General features: G+C 45.1%; 3 protein-coding genes and 1 long non-coding RNA gene across 5 annotated transcripts in view; 1 reads left to right on the forward strand and 3 right to left on the reverse strand.

Moving 5' to 3' along the window:
- Nucleotides 1-5825, reverse strand: LOC144296603 (uncharacterized). Its single transcript, XM_077869698.1, has 4 exons — nt 5819-5825; nt 3699-4169; nt 3178-3390; nt 1-3070 (listed from the first exon to the last, which is right to left on the reverse strand). The coding sequence occupies exons 1-4, from the start codon at nt 5823-5825 to the stop codon at nt 3033-3035; spliced, it is 729 nt and encodes a 242-aa protein (XP_077725824.1). The 3' UTR covers nt 1-3032.
- On the forward strand, nt 3587-17294 carry MTIF3 (mitochondrial translational initiation factor 3). Its single transcript, XM_077868297.1, has 5 exons — nt 3587-3718; nt 8937-9011; nt 13074-13540; nt 15981-16138; nt 17045-17294. Exons 3-5 carry the CDS (start codon nt 13075-13077, stop codon nt 17258-17260), a joined length of 840 nt encoding a protein of 279 aa, XP_077724423.1. The 5' UTR covers nt 3587-3718; nt 8937-9011; nt 13074; the 3' UTR covers nt 17261-17294.
- Nucleotides 6540-15267, reverse strand: LOC144295796 (uncharacterized). 2 transcript variants are annotated; one of them, XR_013362886.1, is made up of 4 exons: nt 13694-15267; nt 7801-12618; nt 7553-7760; nt 6540-6966 (listed from the first exon to the last, which is right to left on the reverse strand). It is a non-coding gene; the product is annotated as an uncharacterized LOC144295796 (long non-coding RNA). The 2 variants fall into 2 exon arrangements; XR_013362885.1 differs by lacking the exon at nt 6540-6966 and having other exon boundaries at nt 7428-7760.
- GTF3A (general transcription factor IIIA) overlaps nt 17243-27920 on the reverse strand; it is a 12511-nt gene continuing 1833 nt past the window's right edge. The window contains exons 3-10 of the mRNA XM_077869700.1: nt 26850-26950; nt 22576-22672; nt 22106-22194; nt 21047-21120; nt 20004-20087; nt 19014-19243; nt 17737-17790; nt 17243-17502 (exon numbers count right to left, since the gene is read on the reverse strand). Coding sequence (XP_077725826.1) covers nt 17338-17502; nt 17737-17790; nt 19014-19243; nt 20004-20087; nt 21047-21120; nt 22106-22194; nt 22576-22672; nt 26850-26950 — 894 coding nt within the window. The 3' untranslated portion in view covers nt 17243-17337. The remainder of the gene's footprint in view (nt 17503-17736; nt 17791-19013; nt 19244-20003; nt 20088-21046; nt 21121-22105; nt 22195-22575; nt 22673-26849; nt 26951-27920) is intronic.

The raw sequence follows: 27920 nt of genomic DNA on the forward strand, positions 1-27920 counted from the left end.
TATGTAACTACTCTTTTATTTAGCATACATGAAAGCTTTCCAAAAAATGTATTACAATATGTCATTAATTTTAGATGAATTTATTTTGCTCATTCACAACCGTCATGTTCTAATAATTGGTGCCATCATTTTTTGCCAAGAGGAATGATTAGTCTGGAGTCCAATATTATGGGAAATTCTGCACATGGCAAATTATCCTGAATCTAATAATAGTTTGAGAGGACATGGAGGGTTTTAACACAGATGTGGTCACCAGATGTCTTCCAGCTCTTCTTGGGAATTGGTACAAGCAGCCACATGATGGATTTAGGTTAATGGAAGAGATTCCCTCAGTCTTTCAAAACATCGAAATAGGCTATTCAGGGAATGCTAAATCTCCCTGCCTAGAGTTTGTTCTTTCTTAAGTGTGTGGATGTTTATGTTTGGATTGATTAATCACACTTCTGCCTGAGGGTAAACAGAAGATTCCACAAGAAGGCTTCCAGCTTTCACCTGTCATAATGGACACTCGGTATTCAGCTGAGGGTATCTTCAGGATGTTTTGGACGAGTTATCTCACACTCTGCCATAGCCCCTCACACACCTTGCTTTTCTGCCCCTGACAAGCTTGTAAACATAGACTAAGGAGAGCGTGGACCCTCACAGCTGTTAAGAAGGCACTGAAATGAGCAAGTTGCTGCCATTTAAGACAACTGCTGTTGGCTAGATTTAGTTGGTACCACATAGGATCTCACATATAACAGACTTCAATTCCCCTATTTTAGCAAAACTGTCCTGATAAGGGCTTACAATCTCATGTTGGAGAGCATATATAAACTAGCTATAAGCCGTTAACAACTAGTTGTTTTTTTTTTTTTTTAAAGATTTTATTTATTTATTCATGATAGTCACACAGAGAGAGACAGAGAGGCAGAGACACAGGCAGAGGGAGAAGCAGGCTCCATGCACCGGGAGCCCGACGTGGGATTCGATCCCGGGTCTCCAGGATCGTGCCCCGGGCCAAAGGCAGGCGCCAAACCGCTGCGCCACCCAGGGATCCCAACAACTAGTTGTTGAAGAATATGTTGAATATGTGAAGCCACACAGGCTTTGACTCATCTATGTAACCTCAAAATGAACACAGGGTTTGATGAGTTTAAGATTAGCCTCTTAAAGTAATTGTTGTAGTGACTGTGGCATCATGAAGACACAGCCTAGTGTTAATAACTGTATAAAGAAAGCACCCATGGAACACTTACTTTGTGGAACAGATACATTGCACCTCGCTGACCTCAGGCTGAAACACAGTCTTAGGGGCCTCCCTGTTGCAAAGGTTTCCTCCATGCTGTGGGGAGAAGGGACTTTGGAAGCGAACAGGCAAGGCAGAGGACAGAATATTTCCTTTAACCCTTCAGCAGAGCAAAACACCAGTATATGCATTATGTGAGGAACCACAGGACTGGGGGGGCCAACCACAGAAATTAACATGGAATTTACTCTGTGGAGGAAAATGTAGAGGTTTTAGAGTCACCTGGATTTGAGTCTTATTGAATCACACTTTTGTATTTTGGGTTTTTGTTTTTGTAAATTATTAATAGAAATAACAGTTGGGAAAGCTGTGTAAATTTCCAAGAGTCCTACTCTATACCCATATTCAGTTTACAGAGGATTTGTGGCATAGTAATAATATTTCCCCAAAACTAAGAAGTAGGCCATAAATACAGGGAGAACCTGAAAGAGCCAGTTGCCTGCTTTACTATCTTTATTCAAGGGTATTCAAAGTCCATCACAACGGAGCTGAATCTAAGACTCTCAATGACTCTTAAAAACTGCCATGTCCCATTTCAGCTGGAGGTCAGAGCAGAGTTCAAGATAAGAGATTCAAAAAAAAAAAAAAAAAAAAAAAGGCTTCTCTCTGAGGGCACATCTGCAATGTGCATGTTTCTCTGCTCATCTCCTTCCTGAGATACCTGATGATGGCAATCTAGAAAACTTCCCAAATCACCTAGCCGGGACACATATGCCCCAGGAGGAGCTGACAGTAGCTCCAGTTACCGACAATCACTTGGGAATTAATTCATTCAAATTACAATCTTAGTAAATTTCAGGTCTTTAGTTTGGGTATTAAACCCCTTTGGGACACCTGGGTGGCTCAGTGGTTGAACATCTGCCTTCAGCTCAGGTCATGATCCGGGGGTCCTGGGATCGAGTCCTGCAGGGAGCCTGCTTCTCCCTCTGCCTGTCTCTGCCTCTCTTTCATGGATAAATAAAATCTTTAAAAATAAATAAACCTCTTCAACTTCACATGTTTCACTGAATATCCTCACAGACTTGAAACTCTACTGCTTCCCTAGTTACTTTATTTAGTCTAGCAGCCTAAGGATGATTTAGCATCAAGAACACCCACTCTGGCTCCATGCTGCCTGCATTTCTTTATTCTGGATTCTGCTGTTAGTTGCCTGACCTTGGGCAAATTACTGAACTTTAGGCTTCAGTTCCCTCCTCTGTGAAATAGGGTAAGAAGCCTGTCCTGAGGATTAAATGACTTGATAAAAACAAAGTACTTAGAAGGGTGCCCGGCAGGCCCATCGGAAAACACTGAAAATTCGAGTATTTGTAATTGCCGAGCACCTACCATCCCCAAGGCATCCTAGTCACTCTATTCCTGCATCTCAACAAACTTACATCTTGGTATTAGCGAAGAATTTTGCTGGCCTAATTCTTGTGTAACGGGAAATGGCCAACACGCATGCCCACCCTGGACTTTGGGCCACACACACACACACACACACACACACGAGTTGTTTCTGGGTTTACCAGTTCACTATTTCAACAACGTAATGAGCACCTCATGTGCCAGACGCTGGGATGTGACAAAGAAATAGAACCTTGGGCCTTTGCTCTCAAGGAGCTCGGAAGGCTGATCCAGGGATTGCGTCTGTAATAAAGCAAGGAGGATTTAAGGAGAATGAAGCAATGTGTTCGTCAGGACTCCGCTGCACGTACTGTTTCCTCTGGTCTGGTGAACTCTCTCATTAGGTGACTTCACTGCGTCACGACAGCAGATTCCCACCGGGTCTTGAGGAATTTCCTGTGGAGACGAGGTGAGAGGTCAGGTGACTGAGGCGGCACGGCGGCCTCGCGGCAGGGGTGACAGCGGGGACGGCGGGGGGGGGGGGGGGGGGCGGGGGGGGGCACCCGAGCTCTGCAGCTGCCCTGCGGACTCCTGACAAGCCACTGAGCCGCCACAGGTCGGTTTCGCCTTCGTGACACTGACGGCCTGCTGGAGGCTCTCCCAGGGACGACACTGCTGGGCTCGTGGACGCCGGAGCCCATCTCCGGATCGGCCTCCGGGGACCCCACGCTCGGGAACCCAGGGCGGCCTTTCACGTCCCGGGTCTGTTTGCTCACCTGCAAACCGGAGCAGTTTGGCTCCTTAAACCACCGTGAACCTTAAGAACGTGTATGAACCACTTTACTCAACATTACACTAAAAGCGAGAGCCCGCAAGAACCAGCCCCCCCCACCCCCACCCCCACCCCCACCCCCACCCCCGGCCCTCCGCACTTTCTGTCGGAGGACTTCCGCCTTCCAGCGGGACGGCGCCCCGCCCTGCGTCACCTTTCCTTTAAAGCACGCGTGCCGAAGCCCCGCCCACTACGGAGAGCGAAGGGGGCTCCGGCGGGGGCCGGCCCGTGGCCTCTTCCGCCAGACCTTACCAGTCGCCCGCCCGGCACAGGTAAAGCTAAAGGCGAGGGGTGCCCAGGGAAGGCGGGGCCTGCGGCGGGAAGACGTGGGCTTCGGCACAGGCCTGCGAGAACGCGGCTTGGCGCTCGGCTCAGTCCCTGGAAGGGCAGTGCCGCCCCTGGCGCCGGCCGGAGCGCGGAGGGGTGCCGCAGACCGTGCCGCGGGGTCGGGGCTTCGGCCGGGCTCTCGAGCCGTCCGTGAGTCCGGGATGCTGCCGGTGCCGCCGGGAAGCGCGGGCCCTAGCCCTGGCGCCGGTCCCCCGTGACCCCGCGCGCCCCGCCCCGCCGTCGCGGCGTACGCAGGGGCACGCACGCACGCACGCTCGCCGGCCGTCCCACGCCCCCTCTGGCTTCCTGGTGTGGGCGTGGCCGCGGCTCCTCGCGACCGGGTTCCCCGAGGAAGCGTCGCGGGGCGGGGCGCGGCGTGTGCCGCGGGCAAGGTTGCTCAGCGATGGCGGGGTTTCCTCTTCCCCTGCGTATCATTAGCAAGGCTCCTGTGGCGTAAGACCCTCGAGAGGAGTAAATAATCTTTGCTACTGAAAAGCCGCAGTTCCACGTCCGTGTAATGAAAGGCTTCGGCCTCAGGGAGGGCAGAGTGCAGGGGCGTCCGACCTGGCGGCGGCTGCGCTGTGCGTGGGACGGTGCAGTGAGGGGCGCTTCAGACCGCCCGCCGTCGGCGTCGGCGGAGGGACGGCGCGAGAACCGCAGACCTGTGGTTGTAGGTGCTAGTGGGAAAGCGAGCCTGCGTGAGCTTGGGATGTGCGAGCGTTAATGCCGAGCTCAGCACACTGAGGAGCGGGCCGGGGAAGGAGGCGCCGCTCGGCTCAGTTCGCACCAGGAGCGCCCGGAGAAAGGGAGCCCGAGGCCGCCGCCTGGCGCGTCCCCGCCCGAGGGAGGAGCCTGCAGAGGTGGCGCGAGCCTCCGGGCTTCGTGGAAGATGCCGGCGTGTACCCGAGGGCAGTTTTAGGGAGGGGAGAGGCGGGGAGCGGGGTACACGCCGCCAGCCGGGGTGGCGGCAGCCGTGGGATGGGGCGGCCTGCTTGGATTTGAGAGGAATTAGTAAAATTCACGAGACGTGGTGTTGGATTAGCGAGGAGGGTGACGGAGAGCAGAAACGCAAGGGTGTTTCTCTGCACCGGCTGTGGTGCGAGGCACCGAGATAGCAAATTCTAGAAGAGCAAGTGACGGCGTGGAAGGTTGACGTGCAGGAATGACCCCAACGTTAATATTCAGTCTGTAGCTCTGGATTTAAAAGCTTTTTTTTTTTTTTTTTAAATAATATTTCCTGGACAGTCATTAAGCTATTTCAGTAAAATAGCTAAAATATACAATAAGTTAGGATTTTTATAGATAAGGAAATACGGTTAAGTAATTGGCCACAGATACATGTTGGCTTTTTCCAGTGTTGTCAATCGGTGTACGGCTCTTAAAAGGCCAACCTGAGTATGGAGACTATCTGTACCCCTTGTGGGGGGAAGAGCAAAACCGGAGCCCAGCGAGAGCAAGCAGCGTGAAGGCCCCGCCCGCGGGTCGGGGCGCTGCTGTTGAGGCTGCGGAGCACACTGCAGCGGGCAGATGGGCCCTTGGCCAGTTGTGGGCAGAAGCAAGGACCTTGTGAAACTGCTTTGAAAGGTGTAAGAGAGGATTCTTAAGTCCTAGGAACTGGCAAAATTAGTTTCACAAATATTTAGTCCGCTAGAATCTATGTAACTTTGATCCAACCCCCTTGGGAACCACAAATAACAGTAAGTATGAGCTTGTGAACATGAGCGATAAAGGAAAGAAGAGTGGTGAGCGTGCAAGCAATTTAATTTCTTATAGGATAGGACTCCCTCATAACCACATATTTAAATCATATTCCAAGAAGTTTCATTACAAATACACTATCAGTACCTCCTGAAGAGGTACTATAAAAGGTAATGCAAAATAATGTATCTTTTTTTTTTTTATTTCAAAATAATGTATCATAAGGGGATTGCAGCTGTCCTTCGGAGCAGTTCGGAGCAGTAATCATTTGATCACTTTTTTTCCTTGTACAAGAATGTTCATAGCAACTTTATTCATAATTGCCAAAAACTAGGAACATTCTAAACTGTTCATCGTCACCAGAAAACTGGGTTTAAACTTTGTAGTATATTCATATGCTGGGACAGTTCTCAGAAATAGAAAGGAACAAACTAACGATCCATGCAACAAAAACACGCTAAGATTCCTTACAACAAAGAATACATACTGCTTGATTCCATTTATATGAAATCTGAGAACAGACTGTGATGGAAAAATATCAGAACAGCAGTTGCCTCTGGATGGGGATGGGGATGGAGACCGACTTGGAAGAGGCATGAGAGAACTTTCTGGAGTGATGGTAATATTCTACATGTTGACAGGAGTTTTGGTTACAGAGGTGTTTGTACCTGTCAAAACTAATGAAAGGGTATGTTTAAGATTTGTACATTTCATTGTATGTAAATTTTGCCTCAATGGAAAGAATCATAAATATTGAACACGAGTTAATTGAAGCATGCTGAAGTATTGGAGGATGAAATGTACCAATGTCTGCAGCTACTTTGAAATGTATCAAAACAAATGAAATGGACAGAGAGAAGAATAAATAGATGGATAAATAAAGCAAAGATAGAAACATGTAGAATCTAGATGAGTGGGTATCATTCACTGTACAGTCTTTCAACTTTTCTGTATGTTTAAACATTTCCATAATAAAAGTCTGGGAACTAGTTCTCAAAGATTATTGTTCATTTTAAACAACTGCAGAGGGTTCCCTGGGTGGCTCAGTTGGTTAAGCATCTGCCTTTGGCTCAGGTCAATCCCAGAGTCCCAAGATTGACCCCCTGGGCTCCCTGCTCAGCAGGGAATCTGCTTCTCTCTCTGACCCTCCCCCTTCTCATACTCTCTGTCTCTCAAATAAAAATAAAATCTTTTTAAAAAATAATATAAAAATCAACTGCAGACTTAATGTGAAAGTATAAAGAATACAGCCGTAAGCTCTCATGAAATACACTGTAAGGACGAAGACATATATTTATTTCATAATTTCCCGCTCTGTGGCTTACCATTTAAAATTCGTTCAATTTCTTAGGAAATATGTGGATCAAACATTAAAATTACTCTGTGTTGTATACATTTGGAATGATGCAGTTATTTTTCTTACATAGTCCCAGGCAAGGTAGTGATGGTGTTGAAGAGGTCTAATCAGAGGAGTGAGGACTGAAATTAGGAATTTCTAAGACAAAAGAGTGAAAGGGCCTTTAGGGCACTTGTCAGTTTACCCCCCCCCCCCCCCCCCCAGTGCTTGCAGGATACAGATTTTTTTCAGTGATCCAGTCTCAGATAAACAAAGAACAACAAGGAAATTACATGTTTTTTCCCTACAATGTGGAATCAGCTACAGAATTTAAAACTCCCACCAGGTATACAGATTCCTGCAGCACAGGATGATCTCGATAAGGTCTGAATTACGGTGAAACCAAACATGGATATCTCGTACTATACAATTTGTGCACTTTAAGTAAATGACTTTAAGATTATTGACTTTTCAGATAGTTCTGGATGTCTCAGAAGGGATAGCTGTGGAAGTAAGTGACTAAAGCCACCCAAGTTGTCCTAAGAACATAAGCATTTTTGTTTCTATTTAGACTGCTGTTTTATTCAGCCCACTACTTGTTTCACAGAGGTATCAAGACGTTAAATCAGAATTTCATGAGAGAGCAAGGCCTCCTATTTTGTGTCCACCCTGAAAGCTTTCTTAACCTTGCCTTAACCTTTGCTCTTGTAATCCCAGGTAACCTAAACTACTTGAACCCACTTACCTTATAATGTTTTGTCGTTTATTTTCTTGTGTCTTCTTTTCTGAAGTGGGTCCTGACCCCAGTGGTACTTAACAAGAGAGGAACAAGGAAACATGTTGTGTTTTGAAAAAGCATTCCCAGATGATGCTGGTAGGCCTCCAGTTTCTGGGAACCGCTACTCCAAAACATGTTAACTTTGAACTATTAGCCGAACATTGCACAAGTTCTACTTCAAATTGAAACCATCTTTGTTTATGATGGTGAGACACTTTTAGACCTCTTTGATGAAAACTAGTTGAAGAAAAAGACAACTTGCATTCCCAAACAATTCAGACTTTGAAATCCGTAAATTTCCCTAGACATAGGCTTCATTTAGGTATAGCCTTGAAACTAATGAAGAGAACATTTTTAAAAGATACATAAAGCTAGAATACCAATTTATTAAATTATAGTGGCATACATAGTTTATTCAGATTGGAACACTCATATTGGCATGACTAATGAACTTTTTCCTTCCTGTGGGCTCTTGTTTTTCTTTTAATTATGAACAAAATTAAACATACAGAACAGTCGTAAGGCTAATAACCGAACATCCATGTAACCATAACGTAGATTGAGCAAATATTGCCATGCCGCACACATATTTTCTGCCAAATCCTGTCAGAGTAAGTGGCAGATGTCATGGTCTTCTAGAACCTTGAATACTTCAGAGGCCCAAGAATGGCATTTTCCTGCCTGAGACAGTTCAGTTCACAGTACTTCTCGGAGGGCACCGGGTCCAGCAGCAATCTTGTCCATATTCCCCTTGTTCCCTGTATGTCAACATCACTTTTTTGTTGCTTTTTTTCAGACACATTGCATTTTTATAGTTATGTCTCCTCTGCCTTTTTATTCAAGAATCGCCCCACTCCCTTTCCGTTTCCTATAAATTGACTTTTTTTTTTACACCAAGCCAGAGGTCACACAGTCTGTATTTGTCAGATTGTTTCCTTGTGGTGATGTCTGACCTGTTCCTGAATCTGGGCCTTGTATTCCTTGGAAAATGGAAGCCAGGTCTGGAGGCTGGACCAAGTTCAGGATAAACCTTTTTGGCAGGACTGTTTCACAGAAGGCACCGTACACCTGGCGTGTCACAAGGAGGTGTGCACTAGGATGTCAGCTTGTCCCATCGCTAGAATGCTGAGTCTGACCTTAGGTTAAGGAGGGTGACGGCCAAAGTGTGTTTTTCCCATTTCAATTTGCAAGTAATCTTTGAGTCACCCTTTGGCACCATATGAATATCTTATTTCCTCATTAGCTTTTTCCCTAATAATTTTTACATCCACCCTTGTCTGAATCTGTGATTTGATTGCAGGTAGCAAAATAGTGATTTCTAAATTACTTTTCTTCTCCACTTATTTTTTAGCTGACATTCTCTTCTAACGAAGAGCTTTTCTTCACCAACTGGAGATGATTGCTGATTGCAGTTCTTTCTAAAAAGGTAAGATGAGCGCTTAGTCCTTTTTCTTTACCAATTTTCACAGTAGGGAGTTGAGGTAGTAGTCACATATGGTTCTGGCAAATGATCTTTTTTATAGGTTTTTGCATATTCCATGTGTTGAAACAACTTTCAGCCACAGTTCTTTAATGTTGAAATTGCTGTGCATTTGGCCAGTGGGCCTCTATCCATGCTACCGACATGTGAATGAAACATAAACAAATGGAATGGTAATACTGTGGGGGAAATCCGGAAACTGGATATACGATAATATAAAAGAATGTTTATATTATTAGTTGGAGTAATGTTGTTATGCTTATTAAAAAGACAAGAGTCCTCACTTCTCAGAGATGACCTACAGAAGAATTTGCTGGCGCGATAGGATTCACCTTGAAATAGTCCATGGGTGGCTGAGGATGCAGGAGAGTAGTTAAGGCAGAGAGGAAGCGGGTTTGGCTACATGCTATTAAGAAGCTGTGTGATGGGTGCTTAGGGCTTTATTATACTATTCTTCCTGTACATGTTTGAAACTTTTCCTAATAAAAAGCTTTTTAGGGGTGCCTGGGTGGCTCAATGGGATGCTGAAGACATCTGCCTTCAGCCCAGGTCAAATCTCAGAGTCGCTGCTCAGCAGTGAGTCTGCTGCTCCCTCTCCCTCTGCCCATCCTCCCACTTGTGCACACCTGCATTTGCTCTCAAATAAATAAAATATTTTTTTAAAAAAAGCTTTTTAATTATTTGAATTTAAGTAGGTATTTGTGATTCAAATTTAGTAATGTCACAGCTTTGTTTCTTAATATTGTGTTTATACTTTTATCCGTGAAGCACATATTTTGAAGAAATAAGTATATGTTCAGCTTTGCTGACACAAAGCCAAAATTTAGCTAGTATTGGAGCTTATTTGCTCTGTAAGTCAAGGAAATTTAAAATGTTTTAAAATTTAAATAATGGTATAGAATTTAAAGAAAAATATAGTATTTTTCTACTCTTTAAATTTTTTTCTTCTGGAAGGTGTTTTTAAAGCTTTAAAATAATCTCTACGTCGTTCTCCTGAAATAGTCTTTATTTTGTAAGTAAATGTAATTTATTTGCTAGTATAAAAAATATTTCTTCCATGTAAAAGATTGAGGAAAAAATGATAATTAGGAAGGATAGGAGGGAAAAATCACTTGGGTCCTTAACCACAAACAACCAAGGTTTTCATAAATTTCTTTTCATCTTTTTCCTATGCCTCTGCTGTTTATATGCTTACTTGCTTTTAAAAATCCTACATTTTGGGGGCACCTGGGTGGCTCAGTGGTTGAGCATCTGCCTTCGGCTCTGGTCATGATCCCAGGGTCCTGGGATGGAGTCCTGCACTGGGCTCCCTGCATGGAGCCTGCTTCTCTCTCTGCCTATGTCTCTGCCTCTCTCTCTGTCTGTCTCTCATAAATAAGTAAGTAAAATCTTTCAAAAATAAATAAATACAAATCCTACATTTTGAAAAAAAATCCTACATTTTGAAATAATATTATCTGATTTAATGTGTTGAGAATTTGTTACCCAGGACACAGTAGCTTCCATCCATTGCTAGTGCCATCCTAACTCACAGTGAAATTTGGCACTGCTGCTATCTTTCTGATGATAAATGGAAAAAAGTCTTCTCTGGTCTCTTCAGGCTTTCCTGCTTTTTTTGGTTTAGGGGCTTCCTCTACCAACAAATACCTGGCTTTTTTGGTTAAGCAGTAGTATCTCAGCTATTTAAAAACCAGTTTGCTCCTATTTTAGAGCTTTTACCACATGTACAGCTGGAGTCCCCAACCAGGTAAGGACTGTAAGTGAATTCATCTCATTCACTGGGGGTGGAACATTTGGCTATAGATCTCACTAGAGTCAGTGGACATTTGAAATGGTAGCCAGAATGGGAAGAGTGTGGGTTACCAGCATTTGTGAATATTGCTAGGGAATGACGCATCTGAGGACCTAGGCGTCAGGTGCCAGCAGACGCTGACTTTGGTCCTGGCTATTGCCTTTGGCTCAGACGTTCACTAGCATGTCACTCAGCTGGGCCGGGCTCTGGGCTCTGGTGTTAGAACATAGCAGTGAACAAAATTGATAATTACATCATCTCGGGAAGCTTGCATTCTAGTGAGAGATTATGAATATGTGTGTAAATAAATATATGTCAGGCAGTGGATTTTTTCCAAAGGCAAGGTAATGGATTCGAAAGTGATGGGGTGTATGGTATTCTCGAGTGGATGGGGAGGCCTCGCTGAGCAGTAACACTAGAGCCGAGGTCTGAGGTAAATGAACCACTCGGCTATCTGAGGGAAGGGAACTACTGGGTAGAAGGACCCAGAGGAAGACTGTGTTCAGTATTCTCAGGGAACAGCCCAGAAACCAGTGAGGTTGAACAGAGCTGGGAGAGTGGGGTAGGTGCTGTCGGGGAGGGGGGCCCTGTGGGCCACTTCATAGGCTTGGCTTTTACCTCAAGTGCGATGAAGGCCAGTGGAGGGTTCTGAGCACAGGAGGGACGTCATCTGCCATGTACATGTTTAAAGGGTCAATGTGTGTGCCATGTGGGTGATAAATTATAGGGGGTCGGGGCAGAAGCAGGAGGGTACTCAGGAGGCAGTGACTGTAAACCAGGTGAGAGAGGATGGATGGTATTTTTGGAGTGGGGTGTTAGCAATGGAGAAGGTGAGGAGTGGTTGGATCGTGGATGTTTTTAGAGGTTGGACAGCCAGATGCACTGCTAAGTTGCTAAGAGAAAAAGGAGAATGAAGGATAACTTTGCTGTTTGGGGCCTGAGCAGCTGGAAGGGTTGTGGTCTTTATAGGAGAGAGGAGTGAGCAGAGGGTCGAAGATTGAGAGCTCGGTGGTGGTTCACTGTGGGTGGCACTGGATATCTAAGTGGACAGGTTGTTCAGTCAACTCTACAAGTTTGGGATTCAGAGGAGAGGCTGGAGCCAGAATGATAAATATGGGTGTTATCTAGCTAGGTGAGGACAGAAGTGAGAATATGTGCCTCCCATCACTTCCCATTCAATTTACTGTGTCCTGTGTTTTGTTTTCCATAGCAGTCACTAGAGGCATAAAGGAGGAATGGTGATGGGGGTAGGATCAGTGGTTATACAGCCTGGTGGGATCAAAGCCAGGGACCAGAGGGCATTTCCAGTTTTAGCAAACACTCCAGGTGACTCTCCTGCAGGTGACCCAGGGACCATTCTTTGAGAAGCACTGCTGAAGGCCCCTCATCCCTTCCTCTTTAGTCGTGGACAGGCCCAGCTCCTTGAGTTCTTGTGTTGCTAAGCAGACCCCAGATTACACACTTGGGTCCTCTCATTGCTCCTCCAGCCTGCACCCCTCACGTGTGAATGTAAGGAGAAGGCCACTGGGGAGAGAAGCAAGTACAAAAGCAAAATGCCAGATATAAGAGCCCCAGTTATCACCATGTGTGCCTCATGCTTAGTTAACATTTGGTCGTCATGCCTTGCCTTGTGAATCATCTGTACAGTTTCTGAGGTCCACACTGATTCACGCCAGGGCATTTCTTGAAAGTCTCAGTGATGTTCCCATGGGTCAGATTCCTCACGGGGAGTCCTCTTTCCCAGAAGAGTGCTCTTGTCTTCTGTATACCATCGGATGTATTGATAAATTGTTAGCAGTTGATTGTACTCAAAGTTTATGAATTGGCATTTATGAATCACCAGGGATTTTATATGCTGCATTCTCCTAAACAAACCTTTAGGATGATAGTTGCTTATGGAGTTGGCACTATAAGATCCTTGGGAAATAGGGTCAGATGAGATAGTATTGGGGGAAGAAATACTGGGAAACAAAAGCAATGGGCATATATGGTTTATTCTGACAATAACTTGCACTGTGGATGGTACCACCACGGGTTAGTGTGACCACAGTCACCTGACAGTCTGTGTTATGGGTGTCACTTCCCTAGGCCCAGACCTGTAACATTTCTGCAGATGACATACCTGCAGTCTCACTCACAGCCTTCATGTACCACAGCACCACAGCCCGGGGATGAACTAACTGAACTGTAACAGCTCTTTCTCCCTGCTTTTTTAGGATGGCTGCCCTTTTTCTAAAGAGGCTAACGTTACAAACCCTAAAGAAGACGGCAGGAAATTGCACTAGAAGATGTTTTGGTACCTACATCCTGCCCCTGACCATCCCGGCGCGGCTGCCCCTCGTTGCTCCTGTCCCAAGACTATCTTCCCTGATGCATGCCAGAGCCTCTGGTACCGTGGCAGACACCCAGGACAGCGGGAAGAAGAAAACAAAGAATGACCCAGCTTTTAGCAACATCGGAAGAAAAATTCACGAGCGAGTCATACACGTGCTGGACGAGGCAGGCAATGATTTGGGGAGCATGCACCGTGCCGAGGTGATCCGGCTCATGGCCGAGCGGGACCTGAGGCTCGTGAAGAGGGACAGCGGCTCGGAGCCTCCACGGTACCAGCTTCTCTCGGGGCTGCAGATTCACGAGGAGCGGCTGCGACTTCGGGAGATGGAGAAGGCCCACCCGAAGCCTGGTAGGTGTCGTGCCTCCTGCTCCCCAACGCCTTGGGACCCTACTTCTGCGGCCGACCATGGCCTGGGCCAAAGAGCCCTGGGCCTATAGGGATGGGAGAAGCGGGGGACGTTCCCTCTCAGCACCTTAGCCCAGCTTTCTCCAACCCTCTTACTTGTGTCTGTTCCTCGTCTTTCTCCCCCGATGCCCTGTGGTCAGCATCTCTTCCTTTCAGCCTGTGTAAAATAAAGGGAAGATAAGGTAAACACCCCAGAGTGATGGGTCCTTGGCTCTGTCTCTGGTCCCAGGTGGCAGTCATTGGGGACCCCAGGAAGGAAATGACACTCAGAAGAGGTGGATTGGAGTCCCTGTTCCTGGGCTGGGCCACCCTTAGCCCCTTTCTTCCTCATCTCTAAAGTACAAGGGTTCAGTTCATTGCTTAGTGAATCTCCAAGGTGATTCACAGAGCTTTCACAGCCCCGTGTTTTGTTCCAATATTGGTAAATAATGCTCACTTATACACTTCACCAGTCACCTTATGGTGCCCTGGTCATTCATACATGCATGGAACTATGAAGTGGATAGTAAAGATTTTTTACCATTCCTACTAAGTGCTGATCGTTCTGGAAGATCATTTTCTGGACAACACCCTGAACCACGGCCCAGGAACTTGGTCCTGCGGCTGCCGCAGCAAGATTATAAGTCTTAAGAAAATCACACACTCTCTGTGGCTCAGTTCTGTAACAGCACACTCCACAACAAGGATGTTGACTGGAAAACAAAGTATTCAGGGAGCCCAGCTAGGATGATAAAGACACCAAACTATTACAGAAATATAGTTGAACTGCCCAGAGAAGCTTAGAGAAGACGAGTCGCTGTTGTCCGAGATAGTTGAAGGGCTAGGATGTTAAAGGCATTATTTTATTCTGGATGAGACCTAGGACCAGCTGCAGGGGCTAGAAGGAAGCAAGGGGGTGTTAATAAAAGGACTTTTTTTTTTTTTTGAAAACTTTTGGGAACTAGAAAACATACAGAAAAATATAAACACCTGTTACCCACCATCCAGATGAGCAAGCGTTAACATTGTTGTGCTTCAGATTTTTAAACAAAACCTTACAGAGAAGTTGAAGTGTCTGTGCTCCCTCCCCCTCCACCCCCACTACGGACTCGGGGTGTAGTCTGTGTGTGTGGTTAAACTTGTTATATATAAACAGTATATGGCATGATTTTATATACATAAAATTGTCACACAGTTTGCAAGAGCCACGTTTATAGAACAGCCCTAGCTAATTTATTATAATTACTAAATGGAATCCTAAGGATATACCGTATACCGTGGCTTTGTTAGTGCCCCTTTCCATGGACATTGGGCTCGTTTCCAGTCTTTCACTGTGAGGAACAATGAGCATATCTGTCAGTGTCTCCAGAATCTGTGGGCAGATCATCAGCAGTGTGTGAGATTTCTTTCTCCACATCTCACCCACACTTGGTACTCTTATCTCATTTTTGTCATCCTGATGGGTGAGAAAGCCTATCTTTATTATTTATATTTCCTTTCACCATGTGAGTTGCCTCCTCTCTGAATCGCCTATTCATATTCCTTGTTTTTCTATTTGCATAGTTTCCCCACCCCCACCCCAATTTATAGGGTTCTCTATTCTGTGTGATGCCAAAAACCTTGTCCCAGTTAGATTCCTTTTTTTGGCCTTTTAAGTTTCCCAGTAATGTTTTGATATAGGAAGTTATCAGGCTTTTTCTTAACAAAATCCTTCTCCTATCCTGAGGTCACAAACATGCACTTTTTTTCTTCTGCTTTAAAGTTGTATCTTTTCACATTTAATCAGTCCTGGTGGGGAGATTGTCACATGGGTTGAGATGTAATTTCTCCCCCCTTATGAAAACTCTGAATTGTCTCAATGCTTTCAATAGTCTGTTCCTTCCATGTAAGATAACTTTCGGATAGTCAGGATTTCCATTTCTGGAGTAAAGGACCTAGGAGCTCTCTTGTCTGATGTAGTCTAGATGACCCCACTGTTACTAGGAGGGCATCAGAAAAGGAGTCAGATGAGATGAATACTTCCCAGATGCTGCTCCAATCAGAAGGAAAAATAAGGACAGTCAAGTTTATCCTAAAGCTAGACTCGTTCCTTTTAAAGGACCATTCTTTTGTTGTTTCATCAAATGTGGGTGATGGTAACTGGAAGCATTTCATATATTACAGAAATGTATTCTGCTTGTAAAAGTCCAAGACATAAATACTCTTACTTGGCAGGTAAAAAAAAATTGGCAGTTTTATGTCAGTCCATCTTCCTTGTTTAAAAAAGTGTTTACTGGCCTGTGAAACTAAGAGTGGAGCGTTTGGGGCCCTGTGGCAAGCTGACCTCATGAAGCATGTGTGATACAGCTCAGGTTTCATGAAGAGACCAGTAAACAGTCCTAGAACCCAGTCTGTTTCAAACTAGGACCTGTCCTGACTAAGGAACTCACTCTTTCTTCAAATATTGGACAACATGATCTGGACACAAAGAGTAAACAGATTCAGCAGTGGATTGAGAAAAAATACAAAGTTCAAATTACTATAAAGAAAGGGAAGAATGTAGAGGAGCCCGAACATAAGATGGTAAGTAAAAGCAGGTATGAGTAACCGCTCGTGCGTGGTTCTTGTTTTCTGAGCTAAAGGTAGAATTGTAGAAAATCTAGATAATGTAAAGGCAAAGGAAAGCAACTGGTAATTCCACCCAGTGATGGCAGTGGCTTTCCAAGCGTACTCTGTATCCATCCCTTTTTCCATTGAAGCATGTTTTATCACGAGAACACTTCACTTCAGAATTTCACGGCTATGTACTATTCTGTTTAACAAATTGTGCAATATCACTTAAAAACAGAGATTCATTTTTTAAAGTCTATCTCCTGTTTATAAATGCCCCTGAGAAGCACTGCCAGTATCAGTTTACACTCCCAGCATAAGTTTGTAGAATATCTATTTTCCTTTTAGAGTCTGAGGCCTTAGCAGCTCAAAGGCAGCATTAGTCTGGTGGTTTCTACCCTCATTCCAGGTTAGAACCACTTAGGCCTCGGTTTCAGCCCAGCTGATCCAGAATCTCTACAACTAGGTGTATTTTCCTAATCACTCCAGTGACTCTGTTAGCGGCTGTTCTGAACTGCAGTAGACTTGGGGGGTGGGGGTGGGGGGATGGATAAGAGAGTCCTCTGCCAATGCCTAAGCCCACTGCTTTTTTCTGAGAGGGTATCTGGGGTCAAACATAGCCCCTCAATGCCATGACGCAGTGGGGATTTAAAGCTGTCAACCTTTAGTGCATTCGTTTAGTTCCATAGAGTTCATAACACTGCCTGTTTTCATCGGTTTCAGTCAGCTTAACCAGAGAGGCATAATTTGATTTAGCTGCTCACTTAAGAACAGCAAACAGCAATCCAGGAATGCTGATTTTTATGTGTATTACTGCATTAACACGAGAAGGAATCAACATTGGTTTTAAATTAATTTTTGGCTGTTTTCCCTTTCTAGGAGGATATCTGTAATAAAATACTCCGGACTATGCCGGGGATAGCTACCTTCTTATCCCGGCCACAACCTGTTAGAGGAGGAAAAGCTGTAACATGTGTTCTTCGTCATTTGAGCAAAAAGGAAGAGAATGCATATAGAGAAACTCAAGAAACCCAGAAAAGAGATTCTTTGGACAAAGAAAACAGAGACAATAGAGAATCAGATGTGCATCAGTGATTTTAATAAAGAAAAACATGGTTCTGAGAAGAAATAGCTCGCTTGTGTGTAGTTGTTTAAACAAAGCAATGTGAGGTTTAGCTGAGGGTAAGGATTGCAACTGTTGAGAGCACCTTGTCTTCAGTACAGTTCAGGGTCTCTCCATTCTTAGGCACAGATAAACCTTGTTCTTGCTTCTTTTTAGGAGGAATATAGCCACTGAGACGAGAGGCCAAACTCCGCTTTTCACGAGATCGTTTTACCTTTGGAAATAAGAAAACAAGACAATGAGAATTCATAATCAAACTTTGTGAACTGGTCTTCTAATAGGTGTATCCCCCAACAAGCCTACCACACTCTACAAGAAAATGAAGGCCATGCCATCCCTTCCATAGCAGTGCAGGCTCACACGGTAATAAGGAGCCAAAAACATTCTAGATTGCATCTGGCTGAGGTGACTGATGTTTAAAATCAACAGCCTGCCTGATTCAACTTACTTTGAGCTTCTTCTTGTCAGGGTCATGCACGACAGCATGCCTAGTGAGACTTTGCTACAATGAAGGAAAAAAAAAAACAGTTATATTTTAAAAACCCTGCCATTTTGGTGTCTATTCATATGAAAACTCCATGAGTTATTTAAATTAACTGTCAACAGGCAGCCTGGGTGGCTCAGCGGTTTAGCACCACCTTCAGCCCAGGGCGTGATCCTGGGGACTCGGGCCCACGTCAGGCTCCCTGCATGGAGCCTGCTTCTCCCTCTGCCTGCCTGTGCCCTTCTCTCTCTGTGTGTTTCTCATGAATAAATAAAAATCTTTAATAAATAAACAAACTATCAACCTTTCTATTATATACCATTGAGAGTGTGGCCTCTACCCAGAATAGAATTTTTCCTCAAATCCTAGGCCTTTCCCAAAGATCCAGATGAGGAATTTATAGTCTCAACCTATTTATTTCGTAAGTAAGAGGAGGGGAAACCAGTTTTGAGTGAGATATTCCAAGCTGAAGAAGATTCTTTTAACTGAAGTGATGTCGGCAGCATTTCCAAACACCAGTGGGATATCTGACCAAGGTCTTGCTGTCCTTGATAATGCTGAGCACCATCAGCCCCAGGTTGTTTTCTGATGGGATGCATGCTGAGGCTGCCTCACATGTCTCTTCAGTCGTAGTTACAACTCCTGGTACATACTTGGAAGAGCATCTGCCAGACTGAGAGTCTGCAGGACTGCACAGGCCCTCCGTTTAGTGTCACAGTCTTAGTCAAATCACACCAAGACTCAGACTAGAGTCTCAAGTGCTGTGGTCCCCTATGTCCTTGTTGCCCACGTCTCTCAATCCCTAGATGACAACAGTCTAAAAGAACACCCAAGAATCAGCATACTCTTACAATTAATTAATGAGCATGTAGTACCACAGGCCATGGTTCTCAAAGTTAGAAAACATCGCCTGGACGGTTTGTTAGAGCCCAAGTTACCAGGCCCCATCCCCAGAGTTTCTCATTCAGTGGTGGGCCTATGGATATGCATCTCTAGCAAGTTCTCAGGTAATGCTGATGCTCCTGATGCAGGGCCATGCTTTGCCTATAGGCAAAGGCAAATCTGGCTGTTTTGCGAACCTGAGTTAAGAACCACTCTAAGTGAAGCAAGAGTGAACGGTCCAGAGCACCCGCGCTCCCCATCTCTCAGCCCTGGGGCAGCATCTGGAAACCTAGGGCTCCCAGGAACCTGGCTGGGAAGCCACAGACCCAGAGGACTGCATTTGGAGGCTGAGTACTTACTTTCATTGCAAATGTTTTGCCACAGCCTTCCTGTTCACAAGTGAATGGGCGCCTCTCCTCGTGGAAAGAGAGGATGTGGCTCTGGAGATTGAACACGGTCGTGTAGGTTCTGCTACAGCCTTCTCTTGGACACCGGCACACGTCCCTTTCTGGGGCGTGGGTTTTCATGTGCTGCTTAAGGTAATCCTTGCGCTTAAAGGTCTTCTGGCATACTTCACATTTTATGTCCTCTGGTGGAGTACACAGACAACTTCCTCAGGCATCACCATACACAAGAAGTTAATTTGAATATGTAAGGAATGTTGCCCAAAATATTATTGTAAATGAGAAAACTAACTCCAATCTTTATCACTTGGAAGTTTGTCTCCGTTTTCCCACGTTCTTGTATCATGTAGAGGCACACTCTCTTCCCTTACCGGGGGAACAGGGGTTCTCAGCACGGTGGCTGTGGGCAAGGGAAGATTAAGACCAGCTTCCTTCCCTGTCGTCCAATACCTAAGGCACTGGTTCCCACGCTGCCCCACAGAACACCAGTGCCTCCCTAGGTTCTTTACTTGCCAGAGCCTTTAAAACTACCAACTGTGGGGTACCTGGATGCCTCAGTCATGAAGTGTGTGCCTGCGGCTCAGGTCATGATCCTGGGATCCTGAGAGTGAGCTCCCTGCTCAGCAGGGAGTCTGCTTCTCCCTCTCCCTCCACCCTCCGCCTCTCTGTGCACGTTCTCTCAAATACATAAATAACACCTTAAAAAAAAAATAACACCTTAAAAAAAAAAAAAAAACAACAACTGCACAGCTGCTCCTGGCACAGCCTCTCCCGAACCTGGGACCACAGCTCGCTCTGCTCATTTGTCAAACAGCTGAGGGACCCAGCACATCATAAAACATCACACAGAAAGGTTATTATTTTAGGGCTCATACGTAACATTTCATTCTTTAAAAACAGTTCTATAGCGACAAAGATTTACACTGTGCCACACGTCTTCCTTACCTTTATGGGTTTCTTTCACATGTTTTAGAAGCTCTGTCCATGTTTTGGCCACAAAGGAACATTTGTCTTTTTGACACATATAGCCTGTTTAGAAAAAAATACATTGGTGCATTGCTTCTCATGAATATTCTGTGTAAACACCAATCGTAATTAGAAAGGAAACAAACCTATATAATTTTTCTCCTACCTCCCAATAATCTGTTAGTCTTTAGAGGTGGGAATAGAAACTAAGTTTGTTGTACAGGGAAACCAAGTAGTCGCACAGCATGGTATTCCACATGGGGTCTTATGTCAGCAGACTTCCCAGAAGCACGTAGTCCCCTCTCCCGCTGTGCCCAGTGAGCTACGTACACTGCACATGGTCTCTTAGCTGCTGTCTCCCTGCCTCCGTGGCTCGCAGCCCCGTCCCCTCCCTGCGTTATAGGGTCCTGTGCTAACTTGTGTTTCACCAACTAAATAGCAGAGAGAAACTAAAAGGAACAAGGCTACCTCTCATTCTTTGGCTACGAGTCTCTTGTTAAAAGCTCCATATATTCTACACTTAGGAAATTGGAATACAGATATTAAAAAAAAACCCTCATGGAAACAGAGAATGGATTCATATATTTATTGAGTCTTTTTGAAAAAGTGGCAATCTGATTACCCCAAAACCTGAAAGTATTATCCAAACTATTCTCCGTGCCAATAAGGAGAAGATAGACACAGGTAGTAAAGAGGTTTAAACAGTGGTGGAAAAGCCAACCTTGGCTGGAGCACTAACACTGAGAAGCATAAAGCACCAGCAGGCACTTGAGGCAGACAATAAAACATTTGCTTTGAACAGTGACGACAGAGGAGTGGAGAAACAGACAAGAGTGTGCAGTGCCTCTGGCCAAGTATGAAACCTGATTGAGCAGCATAGGCTGCCCCTGCCTACACAGTGTCCGATTTCTTTGTGTGACCACAGAATAGAAGAGGAAGCACCTTACGGTCAAAGAATTAGACACACACACACCCTACTGGGGCCTACTCAAAGCAGCACCCCTGGGGATCACCAGACATACCCTCGTGGACCTTCCCGTGTCGCTTTAGCCTGCTGGGTGAGGTGAAGTGTTTCCCACAACCTTCATGGGCACACCTAGGTTAACGACAGGGGACGGATGAGTCAATCCATTCCTGTGGAGCATCTGCTTAGGGTGAATGTCACTCTCTCCCTTTCTGCTACCAAAGCCTCTGTCCCCTCAACCAAACCAATCAGAAAAAGATTTAAAGTTGAGACTGAATCACAAGTGAAATTCAAGTTACTTGACCAGCCTTGAGACAAAACAGAAAAGAAGGACTTTTTTTTTTTTTTTTTTGGCGTGTGTGATCAAATTAGACTTTTCATCTTTATACTTCTGAAAATGGACTGTTTTCCTGGCTACAAAAAAATGGCCGAGGTAAACCCCTGAGGCACTTTGAATGTCTCTGCTGGATTGAGTGCTGCCGCCTGGGGACTGCAGCGTGGAAAGCAAGTGGGAGCCACGCAGGGGCACGGGCCGCTTCCCTGCGACAGGCCCCAGCGGCACAGGAGGTGGTAGGCCAGCCAGCACGGACAGGCCCCAGCCCTGCAGTGACCCCAGGAAGGCACTCGGCAGGACGGCTGCACGCACAGCCGCCAGCTAGTGCCCTTCAAGATGTTCCTCAGAGCAGGTGGCCAGGGCTCTCTGACACCCTGGGCCAAGTCCACCCCTGGGTGTCCAGGCACCCTTCCTGCTCCTTGGGAAGGCCGCTCTAATGCACGCTAAGCCTGGCGACTTTTGCTCTGTGAGCAAAGAATACTTCGTTGTCTGTATAATGACATTTCACACAATTAAATGGGTTCTAGCAGAATACTAATTTCTTAGCTTTTCAAGCTTAGCCACAATTATACTGATCTCACACATCATTCAGAAACACATTAACTATTTCTGTTAGAAAAGAAAAACAAAGTTAAACTTATGAAATGCCCCAGTATATAAACGGGCATTCATGGTATAGAAAAATACTGATGAAGAAGTGGTTTCAGAACACTTGTATCCAATCTTTGCATTTCACTCTCACTCCCACCTGAAATGTGGGATCTCAGCCAGAGAAGCACCTACTTGAAGAGCGGCTCGCTGGTGTGCTGGCACTGATGGATTCTCAGCTGCTGGTGTTTCTTGAAAGCCTCCTTACAACCTTCAAAAGTGCACTGTTTAAGAAAAAGGTTCGTTAGTCTGGAGAAAAATCAAAGAACTATTCACAAGAGAATTCCCTCAAGATCAAAATATTGTGAAGACTTCATACTTGCTACCTGCTCCCACAGGGTTACCATCAAATTCTAGGCAGGAAGCTTTACAGATGAACACATTTGAAATAGGAAAAGTGTTTCGTTCTGGGGCAGTCTACCAATAATAAACTTCATTAGCACAAAAGTGTTTGCTTTCAAAATAAGCCGTTATTAGGATGGCTAGTAGTTGGACTAAATTCAGGTTTTTGTCAGAAAAATCTGGTTGATGAGCATTTTAGAAATGTAGACAGTAAGCATAAAAATATTTAGAAAATTTAAGCCAAGAAAATCATTCATACTTACTACATATTGTTTTTGTTGATTTTCGTGTTTGCGTTCAAAATGTTTGTTCAAGTTTGATTTTGTGTTGAATTTCTGATCGCAGCCACTAGCTGTACAACTGTAAGAAAGTGTATAGACCAAAATATTAACGAGACAAAGGAGAGAATTTCTAAGATAAATATATCCTCCAACTCTGTAAAGCTACTTTCCAAAGTATAGTATAAAACAGTCTTTAACAAATTGCGAAGTGTTAAGTCAAAGTGCCAGCCTCTCAACTCTGAAATGATCGCCATGTAATGAGATGCATTTTCATGTCAGGCCTCTGAAATCGAGCACACTGCATCAGACATCCTTTATGAACTCGGCAGAGGGAAAGTGGAAAACACAAGTTCCAAAGCCCAAACCCTCCTTAGGCTTAAATTGTGTTCAAGTTAAATGTTCTCGATTTAGAATCTCATAACCTTAATTTTGCTTGAAATGTCAAATAATAAACTGCATTTCCAAAAAAACCTCAAAAACACTAGTTTCAGCCTACCATCAGAGATAAAAATGTATTTAGGGCAAAACCACAAACCACTATGCCCTCTGTCATAACAGCAAGCCACTCCAGTCCCCCTTAATGAGCGTTTCTATATCTTGCCCTTGAATTATCTAAATTCTTTGTGGAGTTGCATTTTTTTAATGTGTGCTCTTCTTGTGATGAGTTCTCCTAAACCTGATGGATGAAGCAGGACTTCCTTGGCAGCCCTAATCTCAGCTATCATCCACTGATAAACACTGGATAATACTCCTGTCAGGCATTGTGCTAGCTACAGGGACAGGCGGAATCAGACACACAAGCTGACAGTATGCAGGGGCAGTGGGAGGTAAGCCACTGGAAGCACACGGGAGGGGCACTGTAGAAGAGCCCACTGCGAATTCCAACAGGTGTTGTTTCTGACCTCAGGAACAGAGTACAGAGTTTTAGCTGGGTACGAGGTCAACAGAAATAGAGCTTTTTCTAGCCTCCCCTGCAATTAGGGGTGGCTACATGGATATTTCTGGCCCATCCTATTCAACAACTGCCAAGTTTCTAAAAAGGAAGCACACCTCTTTTTGCTCTTTCATCCACCCTGGTGGCTAGAATGCCTATGTGGCAGCTGGAGCTCCTCCAGCAGTCACCTTGAACCATGATGTCAAAGCCTCAAGATGAGGACGTCAGAGACAAGTTACAAGGAGCCCACGTCCTACTGACTGTGGGAACACCCCTCAACTGTCCACCTCTGCACTTCTGCTTTTCAATTAAGCAAGAAAAGCAGAGACTGTCTTATTTAAGCCTCTGGTGTAGCGGGTTTGCTGTCACTCTGGACTTCAGTCCTGACACAGGCGTCTAACCCAACACAAGGTTGGGGCAAGAGGACAAGGCCCAGAAAGGTCCTGACAGGAAGCGAATAGCAAGGGTCCAGAAGATGTAGGGAAAGTTGCAGGGCAGTGCTGCTGGTCAGTTAAGAACAGCTGGACCACAATTTCGTGTCTGAGAATCAAGCACGATCATAAAAAGGCCAGATCACAAAGGTCATTTAAACACCATAAGATCCTAGACTTTGTTATGAAAGTGACACTTCAAACCCATGCCCAGCTTTAAGAAAGGAAGCAGTGTGGAGGCAGAGAAAACACCATTCAAGTGGGAGTGAGAGCCTAGAATATGACCATGGCAGCCAGAGGAGGGACAGGGGCTAAGGGATGAGTAACAGATGGGATGACCCGCCCGCTGTAGGGGCTGCCTGAGAGGTTGAGGCATCCAGGGGAGCTGCCCTGCCTTTGCTGCGGGTCATCAGGTGGACAGGGATGCCACCTGACAAGAACGAGAGAGATGATGAACGGAAGCAGAACTCAGACTGGACTGTAGCGGTGTAGGCCACAGGGAATTTAAGGAGCCAGAGTGACAGTGTCCGCTGGGGACCTAGAGTGGAGGACAGGTCCAGCTGAAGAGAGAGCCAGCAGGGACGGCCACAGAGCTGCCTTGTTCCCAAGGGAAGCTCTCCCATTTACCCTGTGCATCTGTATCCAGCCCCAGTTCTTTTCTTTTTTTTTCTATTATTATTTTTTCTTTTTAAAGTTTTTTTTTAAATTGGAGTTCAATTTGCCAACATATAACACCCAGTGCTCATCCCGCCAAGTGCCTGCCTCAGTTCCCGTCACCCAGTCACCCCATACCCCTGCCCACCTCCCCTTCCACTACCCCTTGTTCGTTACCCAGAGTTAGGAGTCTCTCATGTTCTGTCCCCCTCTCTGATATTTCCCACTCATTTTCTCTCCTTCCCTTTATTCCCTTTCACTAATTTTTATATTCCCCAAATGAATGAGACCATATAATGTTTGTCCTTTTCCAATTGACTTATTTCACTCAGCATAATACCCTCCAGTTCCATCCACGTCAAAACAAATGGTGGGTATTTGTCGTTTCTAATTCCAGCCCTGGTTCTTTTGGAAGATTTTGTTTTAAAGAGTCTATAGTAACTGAGCTCAGAAAAAGCATAAAAGGGACACGGTTGCATGTTTCCTTCCTTCCTTGCCCCCTACCCACCCAGGACTCCCCACCACTCCCAGGACAGGCAATGATTTTGGTTTTATAAAATAACTTTTAGAGTTTTAACCAGACAGAAGCAAATATAAATACAGTTTCTTCCTGTCCAGCTCTCCCTTCTCCTTTTTACACACAAAGAGGCAAGCCCTCCGTACATACTCTTCTGAACCTTGGTCTTTCAATAAATACGCCTTGGAGATTCTCTCCCAGTTTCACAGACAGCATCTGCACTCTTTTTTCCAGCTGTGGAGGACTCTACTGTGTGACATACTCTTCAGTCCCTCCTGACGACTGGGGCGCAGGCGGTGATTCCATGACTCTGCTATTACTAACAGTGTAGCATGTAACCACGTACACCCACTTACTACAGGCACAAGTGTATCTGTGGAATAAATTCCTCAAAGCGAAACTTCCAGGGCAAAGGCTATATTCCAGCTCTATTTTCCAGACCATGCCGACTCACTCTTTGCTGGGCTAGCTGAACTCCACTTTGAGATACATTAAGTTTCACTTAGGGTCATTTATTTTGATGAAGTTCTGTGTGCTTGAACGGGGACTGAGATAAGGACATCTGCCCCCACAGTAGTTTGTCCCATTCCCGCTGGCTAGCACGCTGGTCATACAGAGAGGTGGCTGCTCCCCATGGAGAATGACGTGAAGAGGATCCTGTGTCAACAATTGACAATTGACCTCAGACTGGGCCATAGTGAAACATGAGACACTTCACAGTCATCTTTAAAACTAAAAGAAATCCACTCAGATCATTAGAAAACTTTGGTGCTCTAGGAACTGTCCCATAGAACACAGTTATGATATCAGATTCTAACATCTGCAAAACCTGCCATACAGCTAGTTCTCTACATGGTCCCCTACATGTAGCTCTGGATATCTAATAAATTATTATTATTTTCATTGAAAACTAAGTGTTTCCATGAACATTACGTTCAGTGGTTCACGAAGTGTGGATGCCAGACTCACAGCATCAACATCACCTGGAAACTTGCCAGAAATGCAAATTCTCAGGCCCCACTTCCTGCCTACTGAATCAGAAACTCTGGGGCGGGATCCAGCACTCTGTGTTAATAAGCTCTCCAGGTGATTCACATGCTCCCCAAATCTGAGCTCCACTGCTTTAAAGAAGTAATTGATTTACCACACAAGCAGTATCTCCATCCTTTTAGAAATAATCAGTAACTCCACAAAGAATAAAATGAAAAAAAAAAAAAAAAAAGAAAAAAAGAAAAAAAAAAGAATAAAATGAGCCTGGTACGAGAGAGGTGCAGGGGGTTAATTTGAGGAAATACAAGATAAACTATTAAAAGCTCTACTCCTTCATGCTTCTATCTCTTAACCCAGCAGCTTACTGGTTCACAAAGACCCTTACACATGGAGCCGAGACTCTGCCAGGGAACCAGTAACCCATCTAGTCTGAATGGAGTGGTTTTTGGGGGTGGATTTCCCAGTCAGTATATATGTTATGGAAAGAAGAGAGGATGCAAACTCAAGAAAACTTCAGATAAACGCATTCCTGAAGTTATCGCACACAAATGACCCACAAAACCCCCTCCTCTCTTCCACACATTCAAACCCCAGTGTCCTCTTGCACCAGGAGATACAAAGGACAGAAGCTGCATGCTCTCTTGGTCTCTGGAGTTAACAATCCATTTCTTACCAGGTCTACATGCCAAACACAGCCACTTCAAAGGCCTAAAAACTGTACTTTACTTACACAAATGGCTTTTCCCCAGTGTGAATCAGAATGTGGCGGCTCAGATGGTAGTCCCTGACAAAGGCTTTGCCACAGCCTTCATGGTCACAAACAAATGGTCTCTAGCAGGAAGGAGAGAAGAAAACATGTCAATCCTCCCCTAGTTAATAACTCTGGTATTATTTAAAGATCTAAAATGTGCAGTAGGCAAAGCCATGGACTCCACCTTCCGGGATGGCTTCCACTCAGTATTGGGCATCGAGGCTAGATAATGGAGTTTTACAAATGCCAAACTTTCTCACAAAGGCAGTACAGCAGATTTTGTTCTACGAATAGCATAGGAAATAAATAGGTAGCTTTCACAGTAATGGCACTGTTAACCTGCACCTAGCCTAACGACAGGCTTCAGCAGCAACCCCCTTAAAGATTACTTGTCTGCTATTAGCGTGGCCTATGTGCACAGGCCGCCACCACAGTGTGTTTTATCCATTCGAAGCCCAGGGCAGAGGAACGTGCAGGTTCCATCTCATCCTGGACAAGCCCAAGGTCTGTGCTAAGAGAATGCCTGGCACACCTCCGGGAAGATGTTCACAGGTGCCAGAGTAAAGCAGATAGCTCCCAGCCTAACTGCAACCACCACTGGGACCCAGGGGTTGGGAGGAGTCGTCTCCATTCTGAACCTACAGGAAAAGTCAAAAACATCCCCCAAATAACCAGTTTTGTTTATTTAACTATGAAGAACATAACCCCAGGGCAGTCCAGGAGGAAGAAACCAAGACCTCAAATGTCAGTATTAGTAGCAAAGCAAACAGGAAGACAGAAGAGTTGTTTTACTGGGGGAAGATCCACAGAACTTTGCACAGTATCTGTAATTTTGTTTTGTTGTCATTTTAAAGAGAGGGCAGTTTATTGTCTCAGAGAGCAAAGCTGAGGGAGGGGTTTGCAGAGCTACTTCCCTCAGGCCTAAGGACACAATCTATCCTTCCCCTGAGCCATGGCTCTGGGGGTGGCCCACAGAAGGAGGAGGGGCTCTGCTGCCCCAGTCGTTCTCAAGCAGGGATACAAAAATGACCACATGCTTCCCTACTTGGA

This window comes from Canis aureus, chromosome 24, assembly GCF_053574225.1.
Source record: "Canis aureus isolate CA01 chromosome 24, VMU_Caureus_v.1.0, whole genome shotgun sequence".
In the NCBI taxonomy this organism is placed as follows: domain Eukaryota; kingdom Metazoa; phylum Chordata; class Mammalia; order Carnivora; family Canidae; genus Canis; species Canis aureus.